The 14,479-nt window shown below is 43.8% G+C and overlaps 1 protein-coding gene across 2 annotated transcripts in view; it reads right to left on the reverse strand.

The window, feature by feature from the left end:
* Positions 1-14,479, reverse strand: part of TTBK1 (tau tubulin kinase 1) — a 132,104-nt gene that overhangs the window by 76,634 nt on the left and 40,991 nt on the right. For both annotated transcript variants that reach the window (XM_060247895.1, XM_060247902.1), the window contains exons 5-6: positions 6,973-7,113; positions 5,569-5,673 (exon numbers count right to left, since the gene is read on the reverse strand). In XM_060247895.1, coding sequence (XP_060103878.1) covers positions 5,569-5,673; positions 6,973-7,113 — 246 coding nt within the window. The remainder of the gene's footprint in view (positions 1-5,568; positions 5,674-6,972; positions 7,114-14,479) is intronic.

The following is a 14,479-nucleotide window of genomic DNA, read 5'->3' on the forward strand; positions in this document are numbered from 1 at the left end:
TCTCTTCCCTTCCCTTCCCTCCCTCCTCCCTTCCTTCCCTCCTTATGTTCTTATGTGACACAGAGTGTTGGACTGGAGGGGCCACTGGCCTGATCCAACAGGGCTTCTCTTATGTTCTTATGTGACACAGAGTGTTGGACTGGAGGGGCCACTGGCCTGATGCAACAGGGCTTCTCTTATATTTTTATGTGACACAGAGTGTTGGACTGGAGGGGCCACTGGCCTGATCCAACAGGGCTTCTCTTATGTTCTTATGTGACACAGAGTGTTGGACTGGAGGGGCCACTGGCCTGATCCAACAGGGCTTCTCTTATGTTCTTATGTGACACAGAGTGTTGGACTGGAGGGGCCACTGGCCTGATGCAACAGGGCTTCTCTTATATTTTTATGTGACACAGAGTGTTGGACTGGAGGGGCCACTGGCCTGATCCAACAGGGCTTCTCTTATGTTCTTATGTGACACAGAGTGTTGGACTGGAGGGGCCACTGGCCTGATCTAACAGGGCTTGTCTTATGTTCTTATGTGACCAGAGTGGTGGAGTGGATGAGCCATTCGTCTGATGCAACAGGGCTTCTCTTATATTTTTATGTGGCACAGAGTGTTGGACTGGAGGGGCCACTGGCCTGATCCAACAGGGCTTCTCTTATGTTCTTATGTGACACAGAGTGTTGGACTGGAGGGGCCACTGGCCTGATCTAACAGGGCTTCTCTTATGTTCTTATGTGACCAGAGTGGTGGAGTGGATGAGCCATTGGTCTGATGCAACAGGGCTTCTCTTATATTTTTATGTGGCACAGAGTGTTGGACTGGAGGGGCCATTGGTCTGATGCAACAGGGCTTCTCTTATATTTTTATGTGGCACAGAGTGTTGGACTGGAGGGGCCACTGGCCTGATGCAACAGGGCTTCTCTTATATTCTTATGTTACACAGAGTGTTGGACTGGAGGGCCACTGGCCTGATGCAACAGGGCTTCTCTTATGTTCTTATGTGACGCAGAGTGTTGGACTGGATGGGCCACTGGCCTGATCCAACAGGGCTTCTCTTATGTTCTTATGTGACAATACTGACTTTGGTGGACCCAAGCACTGATTCAGTGTAAGGGAGCTTTGTGTTTGTGACTGGAGTAGATAATACTGACTTTGGTGGACCCAAGCACTGATTCAGTGTAAGGGAGCTTTGTGTTTGTGTCTTCTGGTGCAATTTTGTTCTCAGATCCTGTATTTACTTCATCAGTATATGGGATAAGGCACTTTCTCAACTGTGCTGCATAATGCAGCCTATTTATTTTGTCCTGTTGGCTCTGTTGGCTCTGTCTGCGCCACCTTCATCACTTTCGGGGTGTGGATCCCCCAGTGGGGTGGTCTCGTGACTCCCTCCGCCGGCTGTTTCTGATAGCCCTGCGCCCCCTCTTTCATTTGATATGTGTCCCGTGCGGGTGCCACCCTCCCGCCGGGAGATGCCGCAAAATGAGCCCCCTTGAGGCTTATGGCAGCAGGGCTCGGGGGAAGCGAGCTAGACTGCTGTTCTTTTGAGGGGTTATAGAGTGTTTCGAGCCCGTCCCTGTGGCATCGGTCCCATCGTTGTGGGGCCCAGGGGGCCGGCGCAGCGGCACGCTGAAGCAGCCTGTCGGTCACTTCCGGGTTCCTGTCCTGCATCTCGACCTGTGTTATTAGTGACAGGCTGCTTCGGCGTGCCGCTGCGCCGGCCCCCTGGGCCCCACAACGATGGGACTGATGCCACAGGGACGGGCTCGAAACACTCTATAACCCCTCAAAAGAACAGCAGTCTAGCTCGCTTCCCCCGAGCCCTGCCGCCATAAGTCTCAAGGGGGCTCATTTTGCGGCATCTCCCGGCGGGAGGGTGGCACCCGCACGGGACACATATCAAATGAAAGAGGGGGCGCAGGGCTATCAGAAACAGCCAGCGGAGGGAGTCGGGAGAGCACCCCACTGGGGGATCCACACCCCGAAAGTGATGAAGGTGGCGCAGATAGAGCCAACAGAGCAAACAGGACAAAATAAATAGGCTGCATTATGCAGCACAGTTGAGAAAGTGCCTTATCCCATATACTGATGAAGTATATACAGGATTTCAGAACAAAATTGTTTCCGGCGGTGATATTTGGGGGATTTTTGGGGATGTCACAGGAAGTGCTGTGAAGTCACTTCCTGTTCCCGGCAGTGGCATTTGGGGGAAATGATGTCATTTGGGGGAAATGATGTCACAGGAAGTGATGTCACTTCCCATTTCCGGCAGGTGACGCGGGGAAATGATGTCACAGGAAGTGATGTCACTTCCTGTTTCCTGTGGTGGCATGCCATCACCGGAAGTGCCGTCACCGGAAGTGACGTCACTTCCTGTTTCCGACGGCGCGCGCACACCCCTACCTTCCCCCCCCCCCCAACGTGTCCCTGGCTGGCCTTCAGACATTATGGTCACCCTAATAGGTCTACTGGGACATTGTGTTGTACCTTGAACCCCTGAGTGGTCAGAACTTCCGCAATCACTTGGCCAAACCACAAAGGGTAAGAAATACATACTCAGAGAACTACATTGTTAAAGTATTTCTGCTTCAAGGTGTTAGAGACAATCTGTCCGCCTCCCCTGGCCCCTCCAGGATATGCATTTGGTTCCTTCTGTTTCAGCTCATTTCATTATTTCACTCTTCTCAAAGGGATTTTTCCTAATTTCATACATTTGCTTCCATCTTAGGAAATATCTACATTAACCATTCTTTTTTTTTTTGCCAGATACAGAGAGAAATCTATGTTAATTAAATTCATAATATTTTATTGATTTGTTTCCTGCAACTTTTAACCCATGTTCATCAAAGCTGGTTATGTATACCCTTGTCTAATTTGCTGCTTCTACAGAGACAAACCTGCACTTACCCATACATACAATGTCCTCAGTCAGACAATGCAAACCACTGCAGTGCAGTCTGAATCACAAGGAGATAGAGCTCTAATCAATGTGCTAGAGCTGAGTTGGCAAAAACAACAGCATGCAAAGCACAATAATGCATTGCCAGCTCATGCAAACAGGAGAAGATTGTTGTGATACAAACACAGCTTTTCCTTTGCCACTATATGCACAATAATGTGCGCAGTGACTGCACAGAATTTTCAGCAGAGAGCTTCAAGGGGCAAGTATAATAATAGCCCAAGGGTTGTTGAATTCATGAAAGAATGTAGAAGTCAGTTTTCAAACTGAAAATCAGTCTTTGCGCAGCAAGAAAATAATTACGAATGACAGTCCATTCAATTACTGGTAACAGTAAAACTATTTCTATATGCAGGTATCTATTTCAGAACACAACTGAAAGCCTAATGGCATGGTATGACACATTACTAAACTTATCCAGGATAATAAACATTCTAAATACCTTCCAAACCAAGAGTTTACATGAAGGATTGTGTGGTGTTAATACTTATTATATCAGATTTTTCTCAATGCAGAGATATGCAAGGTCTCCTAGCACTCTTTATCAATAGGGTTGCCAATCCCCAGGTGGGGGCAGGGGATCCTCCAGTTTGGAGGCCCTTCCCACGCTTCAGGTTCATCAGAAAGTGTGGGGAGAGGAGGGAAATGTCTGCTGGACACTCCATTATTCCCTATGAAGCCTGATTCCCATAGGGTATAATGGAGAAGATCTGTGGGTATCTGGGGCTCTGGGGGGCTGTTTTTTGAGCGAGATGCACCAAATTTTCAACACAGCATCTGGTGCCTCTCCTCAAAACGATTGGAATGGGTGGGTCCAATTTTATGAGCCCCAAAAGAAGGTGCCCCTATCCTTCATTATTTCCAATTGGGAGAAGACATTTAAAAGGTGTGCAGTCCCTTTAAATGTGATGGCCACAACTCCCTTTGGAGTTCAACTGTGCTTGTCATGACCTTGCTCCTGGCTCCACCCCCTCCCCCAAGTCTCCTGGCTCCACCCCCAAAGTCCCCAGATATTTCTTGAATTGGACTTGGCAACCCTATTCATCAAACTGAATTAATTGTTCTGCTGGTATAACTTAACAGTTATCAGTATAAAATTCTTGCTTGCTCGAACTAGCTCTTGACATGCCCTCTATAAAGCCACATATTTTTGATTACCCATTTGTGGTTCACTGCACAGAAGAAACACCCTTTCTGGCTATTTCCTTACAAATAGAAAGTATCATGGCTCAAAATAATATCTAATTATAGAAAATGATTGCGGGGTATAGTACACCACAAAAGGCCAATGAAAGAAACTCCTTGTTCATCTAAGAAGTTCTTGAGCTACCTCATCACCAGGCTGCAGATAACAGAAAAGCTGGATCTCATCCAATCTGGACACCTGCAGTGTCATTTTCCATGAACTTTAAAAGCCCACATGGTTTGTATTACAAATCTCTAATATGGAAATAACTCTCTATGAAAAAAATCGTGGGTGCCATTTCTTTTGAGAAAGGGCACCAGACAAAGAACAATCTAATAGCTGCTTAGAAAAGTTGCCATGGTTTGCTGTGGCATGGGCAATAACCTTACATCATACATGTTAAGTGGACTGAAGCAGGTCCATACAAGCAGTGGAGTACACTCAATGATAAATCAAGTCCTGTTTCTCCCTGCCAAGGTCACTTTACTTTTCTACTTGCCCCTTCTTTTCAGAGACTTCTGCGTCTCAGTTTATTATTTCCTGTAAACTGAAGAGGCTGTACCATTCTTCAAGTGAACCTTAATTAGTAAGCTCTGGGGAGGAGGGGCTTTACTTTTTGCAGTCAAAACCATCACTCCTTCCCCCCCCCACACACACACACAATCATTCCAATTGTTCAAATTCTATTATGAAAAGCAAAGGAAGCATGCTCTCCCTTGGATATAATTTCATTGCTGGGCAGCAAATGGCAGTTGCTGGATGCTGTGTTTTCTAGTTACTTCCAATGATTAGAAGGTCTTTAATATTCCTGGGAGTGTATCAGAGAGAAGTCAGGGGCTATTCTGCCCAAGATATTAAGGAACAACTGTCATTAAAGCTTGTCCCCTCAGTGGAACACAAATGATTCAGAAACAATACTTGAGGAAAGCATTTGAAATTTACTGCTGCAAGTTAATACTACATCTCACTTCTATCCAAATATAATGCATGTCATATAAGGAAGGTAGAAATGGCTGCAGGTTTAATACACATGATTTGTCACAAAACATTCTTGAATATTTAAAGAACACTGGTCTAAGAAAAATATCTCTATACCCAGATTACCTACAAATCCCAATTTTAAAACGTATATATATATATATTTGGCATAAATAAAGGACTCCAGTAAAGCTATCAGAACAATGAAGATAACTGAAACAGCATTAACTCAAAATATTGAGCTACAGACACAGACATATATGGAAATAACACTATGATTAGAAAAGAAATATATTCTCTCTTTCACAACAAGAAGGATCCACCATGTTCAATGTCCATCCCAATGAATGTGCATGCCTCACCAACAGCTAACAATATTGCAACTGCAAATTAACAGCATAATAGGTTTTAAAATCCCATTACCTAAATGGCAGCAGAATTGGAAAAGGCATCACTTACGGGCCGAACTTCACCGTTGGTATTGGTATACTGCCGGGCCAGACCAAAGTCTAACATATAACACTTTCTATAGGTTGAGGGCAGGCGTCCCATGGCAAAGTTGGACTATACAAAAACAACAGAATATCTTTATAAGTTAGTGAGTCAGAACTAATTCACTTATTATAACAAACTCACTATTTAGTGCCCTGTTCCAGCTACCAATATCATCACACTAACATTTGCCATTTCCTACAAAGACTTTTGAAATTATAGTGGAATTCATCTTTCCATCCACCTGCTTTTCATAAATCAAGACTACTTAAATAATGACAGCAAATGTAAAATGGTACAGTCCCTACTGTTTATGCTAGCTGAGGCTTTGCCTATTAAGGTTTCTCATTCATGTCATCATCCTTGCTGAGGAGTTCTGCTTTCCTTACTTCATCATAGAGATCAAGTGGAATACAGAAATCCAGAAACCCACAGTGTACACCCAGGCAAGAAAGGAATATATTCTGGCTACACATCAAGGCGCGTTGGCACTGATGAGCAGCCCCAACCATTAGTAAACCAGAGGTATATATCTTTCTTGGACCCAGGACTTTTTTTTTGTAGCAGGAACTCCTTTGCATATTAGGCCACACATCCCTGATGTAGCCAATCCTCCAAGAGTTTACAGGGCTCTTAGTACAAGCCCTACTGTAAGCTGCAGGAGGATTGGCTACATCGGGGGGGGGGGGTGCAGCCTAATATGCAAAGGAGTTCCTGCTACAAAAAAAAAGCCTTGTTTGGACGTATAGCTAATGTACCTACCAACATATAGCAGCAGTAAATGTGACACAGGACAAACTGGAACTGACAAGAACTGACCTGATGTACTGATTAAAATCCCTCCCCATCTTTCTAGCTCTGGATTCAGGAAGCTTTCAAAAAGTCAAAAAAGCTAGGTTCTGATACCCAATCTAATTAAACTTTGATAGTGACACAACTAACTCCCAGAATGTATAAACATCCTCTAAGGCCAAAAGGATTATCGGTACCAGGCCACAGCACCAGCAGAGTTCTGCAGACTCCTGGGATACAGAACCAAAGATTCAACTATGGAGGCTAGTTTACCACAGCAATTAAAGTCACAGGTTTAGCAGGGGGCTGAGGCTCAATCCAGGCCTTAATTCAGTGACAATTTCCCCCCCTTTGAGGCTCAGTCATCTGCCTCATTCATAAAGACTTATTCTTTACTACATGGTGATTGATACATGGGTAACAGAGCTGGAGAGGGCTGTGACACAAAAGCCCCACCCAACAACCCATGGTAACCCATGGCTCAAAAAGGAGCTTCTGTCCCTGTTGGCTGGCTTCCAATATGGCATCACTAGTAGTAAGAGAACACCAACAGGAAAACCAACCCATTAGAAAACTTACAGGTTTGATGTCCCGATGCAGGAATCCCACTGAATGAATGGCTTCTATGGATTCTAGAATCTGCTTGCCTAATCGGAGGGTTGTGCTCAGTGTAAAGGTTCCCCGCGGCTGGCTTCTTCTGAGGTCTGCTAAATTACGGCCCTGAAACAGATGCATACTAGCTTTACAATACTAGTATTTAGACAGACACAACACAATTACTTCATTCAATCCATAGCTTAAGGGAAGTTTTGGTCTTTTGCTCTGCACTGGCATTTTTAGCATTCCAAATGCTCATGCATTCAGTGTGGAGAGGGAGTCATCTGAGCATTCCATTGTGGATGAAAACTGTCCCTGTGTAACATTCAGTTGAGCTATGGCTAGGGGGTGTGCCTATGAGACATTAGGGAGTGTGCCTACAACAGAATGCTCAGACAAAGGCACACCAAAATAAGATTCATTTAGGATAAAAGGGCTGGTTCACCCAGAATGAGAAGTGTTTTCTACATTAATACAAGAGATTAATGGCATACAAAGCATGGAAGGGAGAATCACATTTCCAAACAATTTGAGGACATATCCGCAGAAGCTGTGAATGGGCATGGCTCTATGGCCCATATCTACAGTATATTTGTAGATGCATAACTCTATTTACCACATGTACTTCCTATAAAGATCAGTGGTTACATGTACCAAACATGCCACTGAAAATCATGCCTTGTTCCAATGACAACAAAAAATAGGGATGCGACTTGTGGATTCCCTGGAATTACACTCTATATCCAGACTACAGAGATCTGTTTCTCTGGAAAAAATAGATGCTTTGGAGGGTGGACTCTACGGCATTGTATCCCAATGAGATCCTTGTCCTTCCCAGGCTCCATCCCAAAATCTCCAGGAGTTTACCAACCTGGAACTAGCAACCTTACCACCCATCTCCCACCAGTGGCTAAAGGGGACCTTGAAACCCTACAACAAACCCCACGACTCATGAAATTAGGCTCTTAGTTTATTTGATCTATGGGGCTGTGGCTTTTGAGTATCCAAATGTAATCCCTAGGGCAAAATTAGATGTCATAAGGAAAGACCCATTAATGGATCACCCGCAGAACTCCCAAAGAGTTTAGCAGCCAAACACAACCCATACTGTAGATGAAGGCTGTGAAACAGGAGTATAGGGTGGTGAGCCACTATCCCAACACCATTTTTCCTAATGTAAATCACCCCATCAGAACTGCTATTTGTTCCATGGATGAAAGGATACGAGTAATTTAAATTGAGAAAAAAGGATTTTTAAATATCTCCACTCTGGCATTGCTCAAAAAATGTACATGATATGAGGCTAATACTTTCTACCCCATATCAAGTATATTCCCAGTCACTGCATTCCAATCTAAAAAGCATTCTTAACATAAGAACATAAGAGAAGCCATGTTGGATCAGGCCAACGGCCCATCCAGTCCAACACTCTGTGTCACACAGTGGCAAAAAATTTTATATACACACATACACTGTGGCTAATAGCCACTGATGGACCTGTGCTCCATATTTTTATCTAAACCCCTCTTGAAGGTGGCTATACTTGTGGCCGCCACCACCTCCTGTGGCAGTGAATTCCACATGTTAATCACCCTTTGGGTGAAGAAGTACTTCCTTTTATCCGTTTTAACCTGTCTGCTCAGCAATTTCATCGAATGCCCACGAGTTCTTGTATTGTGAGAAAGGGAGAAAAGTACTTCTTTCTCTACTTTCTCCATCCCATGCATTATCTTGTAAACCTCTATCATGTCACCCCGCAGTCGACATTTCTCCAAGCTAAAGAGTCCCAAGCGTTTCAACCTTTCTTCATAGGGAAAGTGCTCCAGCCCTTTAATCATTCTAGTTGCCCTTCTCTGGACTTTCTCCAATGCTATAATATCCTTTTTGAGGTGCAGCGACCAGAACTGCACACAGTACTCCAAATGAGACCGCACCATCGATTTATACAGGGGCATTATGATACTGGCTGATTTGTTTTCAATTCCCTTCCTAATAATTCCCAGCATGGCGTTGGCCTTTTTTATTGCAAACGTACACTGTCTTGACATTTTCAGTGAGTTATCTACCACGACCCCAAGATCTCTCTCTTGGTCAGTCTCTGCCAGTTCACACCCCATCAACTTGTATTTGTAGCTGGGATTCTTGGCCCCAATGTGCATTACTTTGCACTTGGCCACAATGAACCGCATCTGCCACATTGACACCCACTCACCCAGCCTCAACAGATCCCTTTGGAGTGCCTCACAATCCTCTCTGGTTCTCACCACCCTGAACTATTTAGTGTCATCCGCAAACTTGGCCACTTCACTGCTCACTCCCAACTCTAAATCATTTATGAACAAGTTAAAGAGCATGGGACCCAGTACCGAGCCCTGCGGCACCCCACTGCTTACTGTCCTCCACTGCGAAGACTGCCCATTTATACTCACTCTCTGCTTCCTATTACTCAGCCAGTTTTTGATCCACAAGAGGACCTGTCCTTTTACTCCATGACTATCCAGCTTTCTAAGGAGCCTTTGATGAGGAACTTTATCAAAAGCTTTCTGGAAGTCAAGGTAAACAACATCTATCGGGTCTCCTTTGTCCACATGTTTGTTCACCCCCTCAAAGAAATGTAACAGGTTACTGAGGCAAGATCTTCCCTTGCAGAACCCATGCTGAGTCTTCCTCAATTCTTAACACCACTGGTGAAGGAATTGTGGCCAGCGCCACCCCAGAACATTGTGGCTTTTTTATTTTGAAAAACTTTCAAATGATCAACTACCTTAAAAACTATAGAATGGAGAGCAATGTCAGTAGTCATGTATTTTGTCTATCATATCCCTTTGCTTCCCAATCATTTATCTGCCTCTGTTTTGCAGAGCAGAATAGAGGCCCATTTCAGTGACTGTGCTCAATCAAGCCTTGACCTTTCAGTTCAGCTTCCCACAAAACAGAATTAGCAACAAGTGAGAAACAACGGCAGAAAAAGGAAATAGTTATTTTGAGGAGCCATTCCTTTTATCAGTCATCCAATATGCACAATCTCTACTTTTTAATTTTCTTTTATCTCAATTCTCCAAAGTCATTACTAAACACACTGCTGACTACTGCTGTTCCATCTCAAAGGGTATTCCAAAATGTCTTCAGCGCCTCCAAATATCATTTCTGCAGTTTTCAAAGTGTCAAGTCTTTCTGAAATGTCACCAGACACTATTCTCAAAGATTTCAGGTTTTCACAGCTGGTTATTAGGGTTTGTAGAATCTTTCGGGATCAAGTGCCGTGTTCTACTGGAGAAAGTTTTCCTTCCAGACGTTTCGTTCTCAGCTGCGGAGAACATCCTCAGTGGCGTTGCAGCCGGAGCAGGCGCTCAGACCTTCTTGGCTGCTGTGCATTTAGTGGGGCCAGGGCTGCTGGAGAGCTGCTATTTCTAGGCTGGAGGGGGTGTGATGAAAGGGCAATTGGTTTGTGGATGTGCCCATTGTTTGGTGGGGCTTCTTGGAAGGGTAGTGATAAGGAAACTGGCTGTTGAATGTGACCATTGTTCCGTGTTAATTGCTGGGAGGGTTTGAAGGGGTTTGAAGATAAGGAAGATGGTTGTTGACTGTGCTGATTGTTCTGTGGAATTTGCTGGTTGTTCTGAGACTTTCTGCAATTTATAGTCTGTAGGGTGTTTTGCAGAGCTGGGTACCAAGATTGGTGGATGAAAATGCCTTCTTCCTTTCTGTTAAAATTGTGCTGGTGTTTGTAAATCTCAATAGCTTCTCTGTTCAGGCGGGTATGATAATGTGAGACCGTAGTCCTTTCGATAACAGATTTTGAGCTCCTGATTGAAGTACCCTCTGGGAAACATATGGGGAAAGGCAGTCCCTCAGGTAGACAGGTCCCAGGCCATATAGGGCTTTAAAGGTAATAACCAGTACCTTGTAGCAAATCCAGTATGCCACAGGCAGGCAGGCAGTCAGTGCAACGCTTGCAGCCCAGGCTGTATGTGCTCTACGACAGCCCCTCCCAAAAATCTCAACAAAACTTTAGCGAAGATAATTTCTCATCTTCCTTCCAGGCACCTCTTACAGCCCCAACCAATCTAGTAGCTCCCAACTGGGGCAAGATTGTGTGGTGCCTGGTCACATGATTTTTGACTGTTTGGAAGCAACTGCCAGATCCATGTTCCTCCTTCCACCATCAAGGTAAGACAGGCAGGCTGTTGGATCCTTGCCAGTACAGGGAAACATACAGTACATCAGGCTCCAGTGCAGCAGACACCAATTAAAATTCTCTTGCTGTTGAGACAAATTACTGTTGCCTTGGTTGTGCAGGCTTACCAAGAGTTAGTATTATGTACTGTGTTCATTACATAGGCAGACACCTGACTTAGTGATCAGCTCATTTTATTAGTGAAATCAGCAAACACATGCATAAAACAGTCAGGCCTCAGCCTTAACACACCCAAACTCTGCCTGCTTCCCAAGCAATTGGAGGATTTAAACTTTTCCCCAGGCTCCCTATTGGCAATTAACCACTGTAAATTCAAACAGCAGGCAGACTCCAGGATCCTAGTGATTTATTGTTCAGGAACTCCAAGCTCTACTAGGGCTCCTGGAGAACAGTCTGGGCCTGCTCCACCAGAGCTGCTGCATAAACCCCAGACACAGCAGGTAGAAAGGCAATTTAGTTTTCTGAATTGCTGAAGCAGAAAACAGAACTAGAACACACTATCAAAGTTCCCAGGATTATCAGTGTTCCATTTCCACATTCATTCTGGCAACTCATTGGCTATATAGCCATGTGAACCTTTAACACTTTAAAATGAACAGTTCAATTTACAGAAATAAAACCATGTCATCTGTTTGAGAACTAATTTCCTGCTCCACTTGAATAACTCTTATGATTCTTGTAAATGATTCTAGTTTTGAGAGCTTATACATCTTTTAGCCGTCCTGAGCCTGCCTCGGCGGGGAGGATGGGATATAAGTACGAAAAATAAATAAATAAATAAATAGAATTTCAAATGTAAATCTGTCCCACTGCATCAGACAAAGGACTCTGTTAGGGCTATCTGCAAACAATACAAAGTGTTATCTATTGTATTTGAGAATCATTGACCTGGCATTATTATATAGGATAGGGAGCAATTTTGCCAACAAATTTCCACAGCTATTCTCAGAAGCCTAAATCACTGATATCTGTAGAAATTAGCAGTCATAATTTGTCCAGATTATGCTGCAAAGATATTTACTTTTCTAAAACTGAACAGGTGACGAAGACAGATTTAATCACCTCTACCACCATTCTGGCAATAGTACAAGATCTCACACTGATCTTGCAATCACTCTTGACTGCCATGTAGACTGGATGGGTGATTCCCACTGTATGAACCACAGACGCCATCTCCTTGGTAAAAGTCCCAGCTAGGATTTACTGTCCCTTGAGGAAGAGTGAGGTGGTTACCTTGGGTGGAATATTGTGGGTGTTATTAAGCAGCACCACATTTTCTGTTATTGAATATTAATATTTTTATCAGGGGTGGGGAATACACTCTTTGACTTTTTCTGTGTCAGAATGTCTTATCCAACCCTAGTCATTCCAGACTTAGAGTGCTTAATTCAGTCCCAGGTGGTTCATTTTCACTCAGAAGGGTTCAGAGAAGAGACAGTCACGTTAGAAAAAGAAACCATATGAGAAGCTTTAAAAAGTTAATAGGGAACTAATATATCACCACTTAGGTTTAAAATCAAGTCTGCCCTGTCCAGTTCTTATTACAGGAAACAGGGAAGTGGAGGTATTCACTTCTGAGCAGGGCATTTTTTGTAGGAAAAAGCCCAGTCGGAACTCATTTGCCTATTAAGCCACACCCCCTGACATCACCATTATTTCACACAGGGGTTTTTTTTGTAAAAAAAGTCCAGCAGGAATTCATGTTAGGCCACACACCCCTGATGCCAAGCCAGCCGGAACTGTGTTCCTTCTCAAAAAAAGCCCTGTTTCTGAGGCTCATGAAGAGCCACATTTACAATTACCAGCAACCAAAAGAGTCACATGATTACTGTGTGCTCTGTGTATCATTCTACCAAATACAGACACCCAATATTAGTAATTATATCCTACATTGTTGTATCTAACTATAATTTTTTAAGTTACCAGAGTATCTTTGTGCATGAAGGGCTGTGTCTCTGCATTACAGTTCAACCTAAGCCATTCTATTCGTATCTGGAGTGAGGGGAAAGGCTTCCATCTTGGCCTTCTTTCTTTCTCCTCAGCCTGAGGCACAGCAGGTCAGGTGAGACAATGAGATTACTAAGGTGCCCAAAGAAGGACCAGCTGGCTGTGGAGAAAGAGGAGTAATACAACTTCCACTCCACTTCAGCCAGGTTGTTATTTTCTCACATGACAGCTGTGCTGGTTTTACTCTCCCTTCTCTGCAGTCTGCTCTCCTCCCAGAAGTGGCCCCAGTGCTGGGATGAGAGCACAGATGCTCAAGGGAGACAGTGTTGCTGGACATGACAGGTCCATTACTTCCACCCCTGGAATGAGGCCCACAGCTCAGGGAGGCACACAGCTTACTCCTCCTCCAGTCCCTCCAACAGCAGCTGTTATAAGGCGGGGACCACTTGTAAACCACAAAGCTTACTGGACAATGACCTTGCCCACTGTTCTGGAGCATGGGAAGTGTGCCATGCTGGAGCCAAAACTAACAGGTCAAAGACTTACGTGTAGCTCCTTAGCCACTGTGTGTCACTGAAGTAGAGTTCATTTTGTCATATTAAGACTGGATCAATGCTTCATCCCATCATTATCAAGACAGTGACACAGAACTACAGACAGCCTAAAACAACCTGTTACACTATTACTTGGCAGCACTACAATAATAATAATAATAAAGATTCAGTGTGCAAAGTCAGAATTCCAAAGCAAATAAGTGCTTCCTACCTCACCAGCTTTCAAATAGCACTGAAATGCTGGATTTCAAGTAACTACCAAAATTATGTCTCCAACTGAAACATAAAACCTTTTCTCCTTTTCCTAGAGTTTCATTATTTTCTATATATTTTCTGGAATAGCAAGACAACACACTTAAGATCATAGCACCTGAAATGAAATGTCAATTTCTATGTTTTAAATTGTTTTTACTGTTTTAATGTTTTATTGTATGTTTATATTCATGCATATGTGAGCCCGCCTGAGCCTGCCTTGGCAGGGAGGGTGGAATAAAAATTGAATTAAATAAATAAATAAATATTTAAGGGGAAAATGAATGTGGTTCTGTCCCTATTTGCCTTAACTGGAAAACCAGAAAACCATCACCAGCACAAAGAATCACCATTGAAGCTTCTAAACATCTCCCACCCCCCCAGGTCTAATGGTGTATGTTTGCATGTGCTTGTGTGTGATTCATCTCTCCTACCTGGCACAAAGTAAGAGATCCTTGATCCCTCCAGATTATTTCACCTGAACCCACAAATACAATGACTAGGAATTGACTCGTGGTTATCAATGGCAATTTTGAAG

The sequence above is a fragment of the Heteronotia binoei genome, chromosome 1 (assembly GCF_032191835.1).
Source record: "Heteronotia binoei isolate CCM8104 ecotype False Entrance Well chromosome 1, APGP_CSIRO_Hbin_v1, whole genome shotgun sequence".
NCBI classification, from domain to species: Eukaryota; Metazoa; Chordata; class Lepidosauria; order Squamata; family Gekkonidae; genus Heteronotia; species Heteronotia binoei.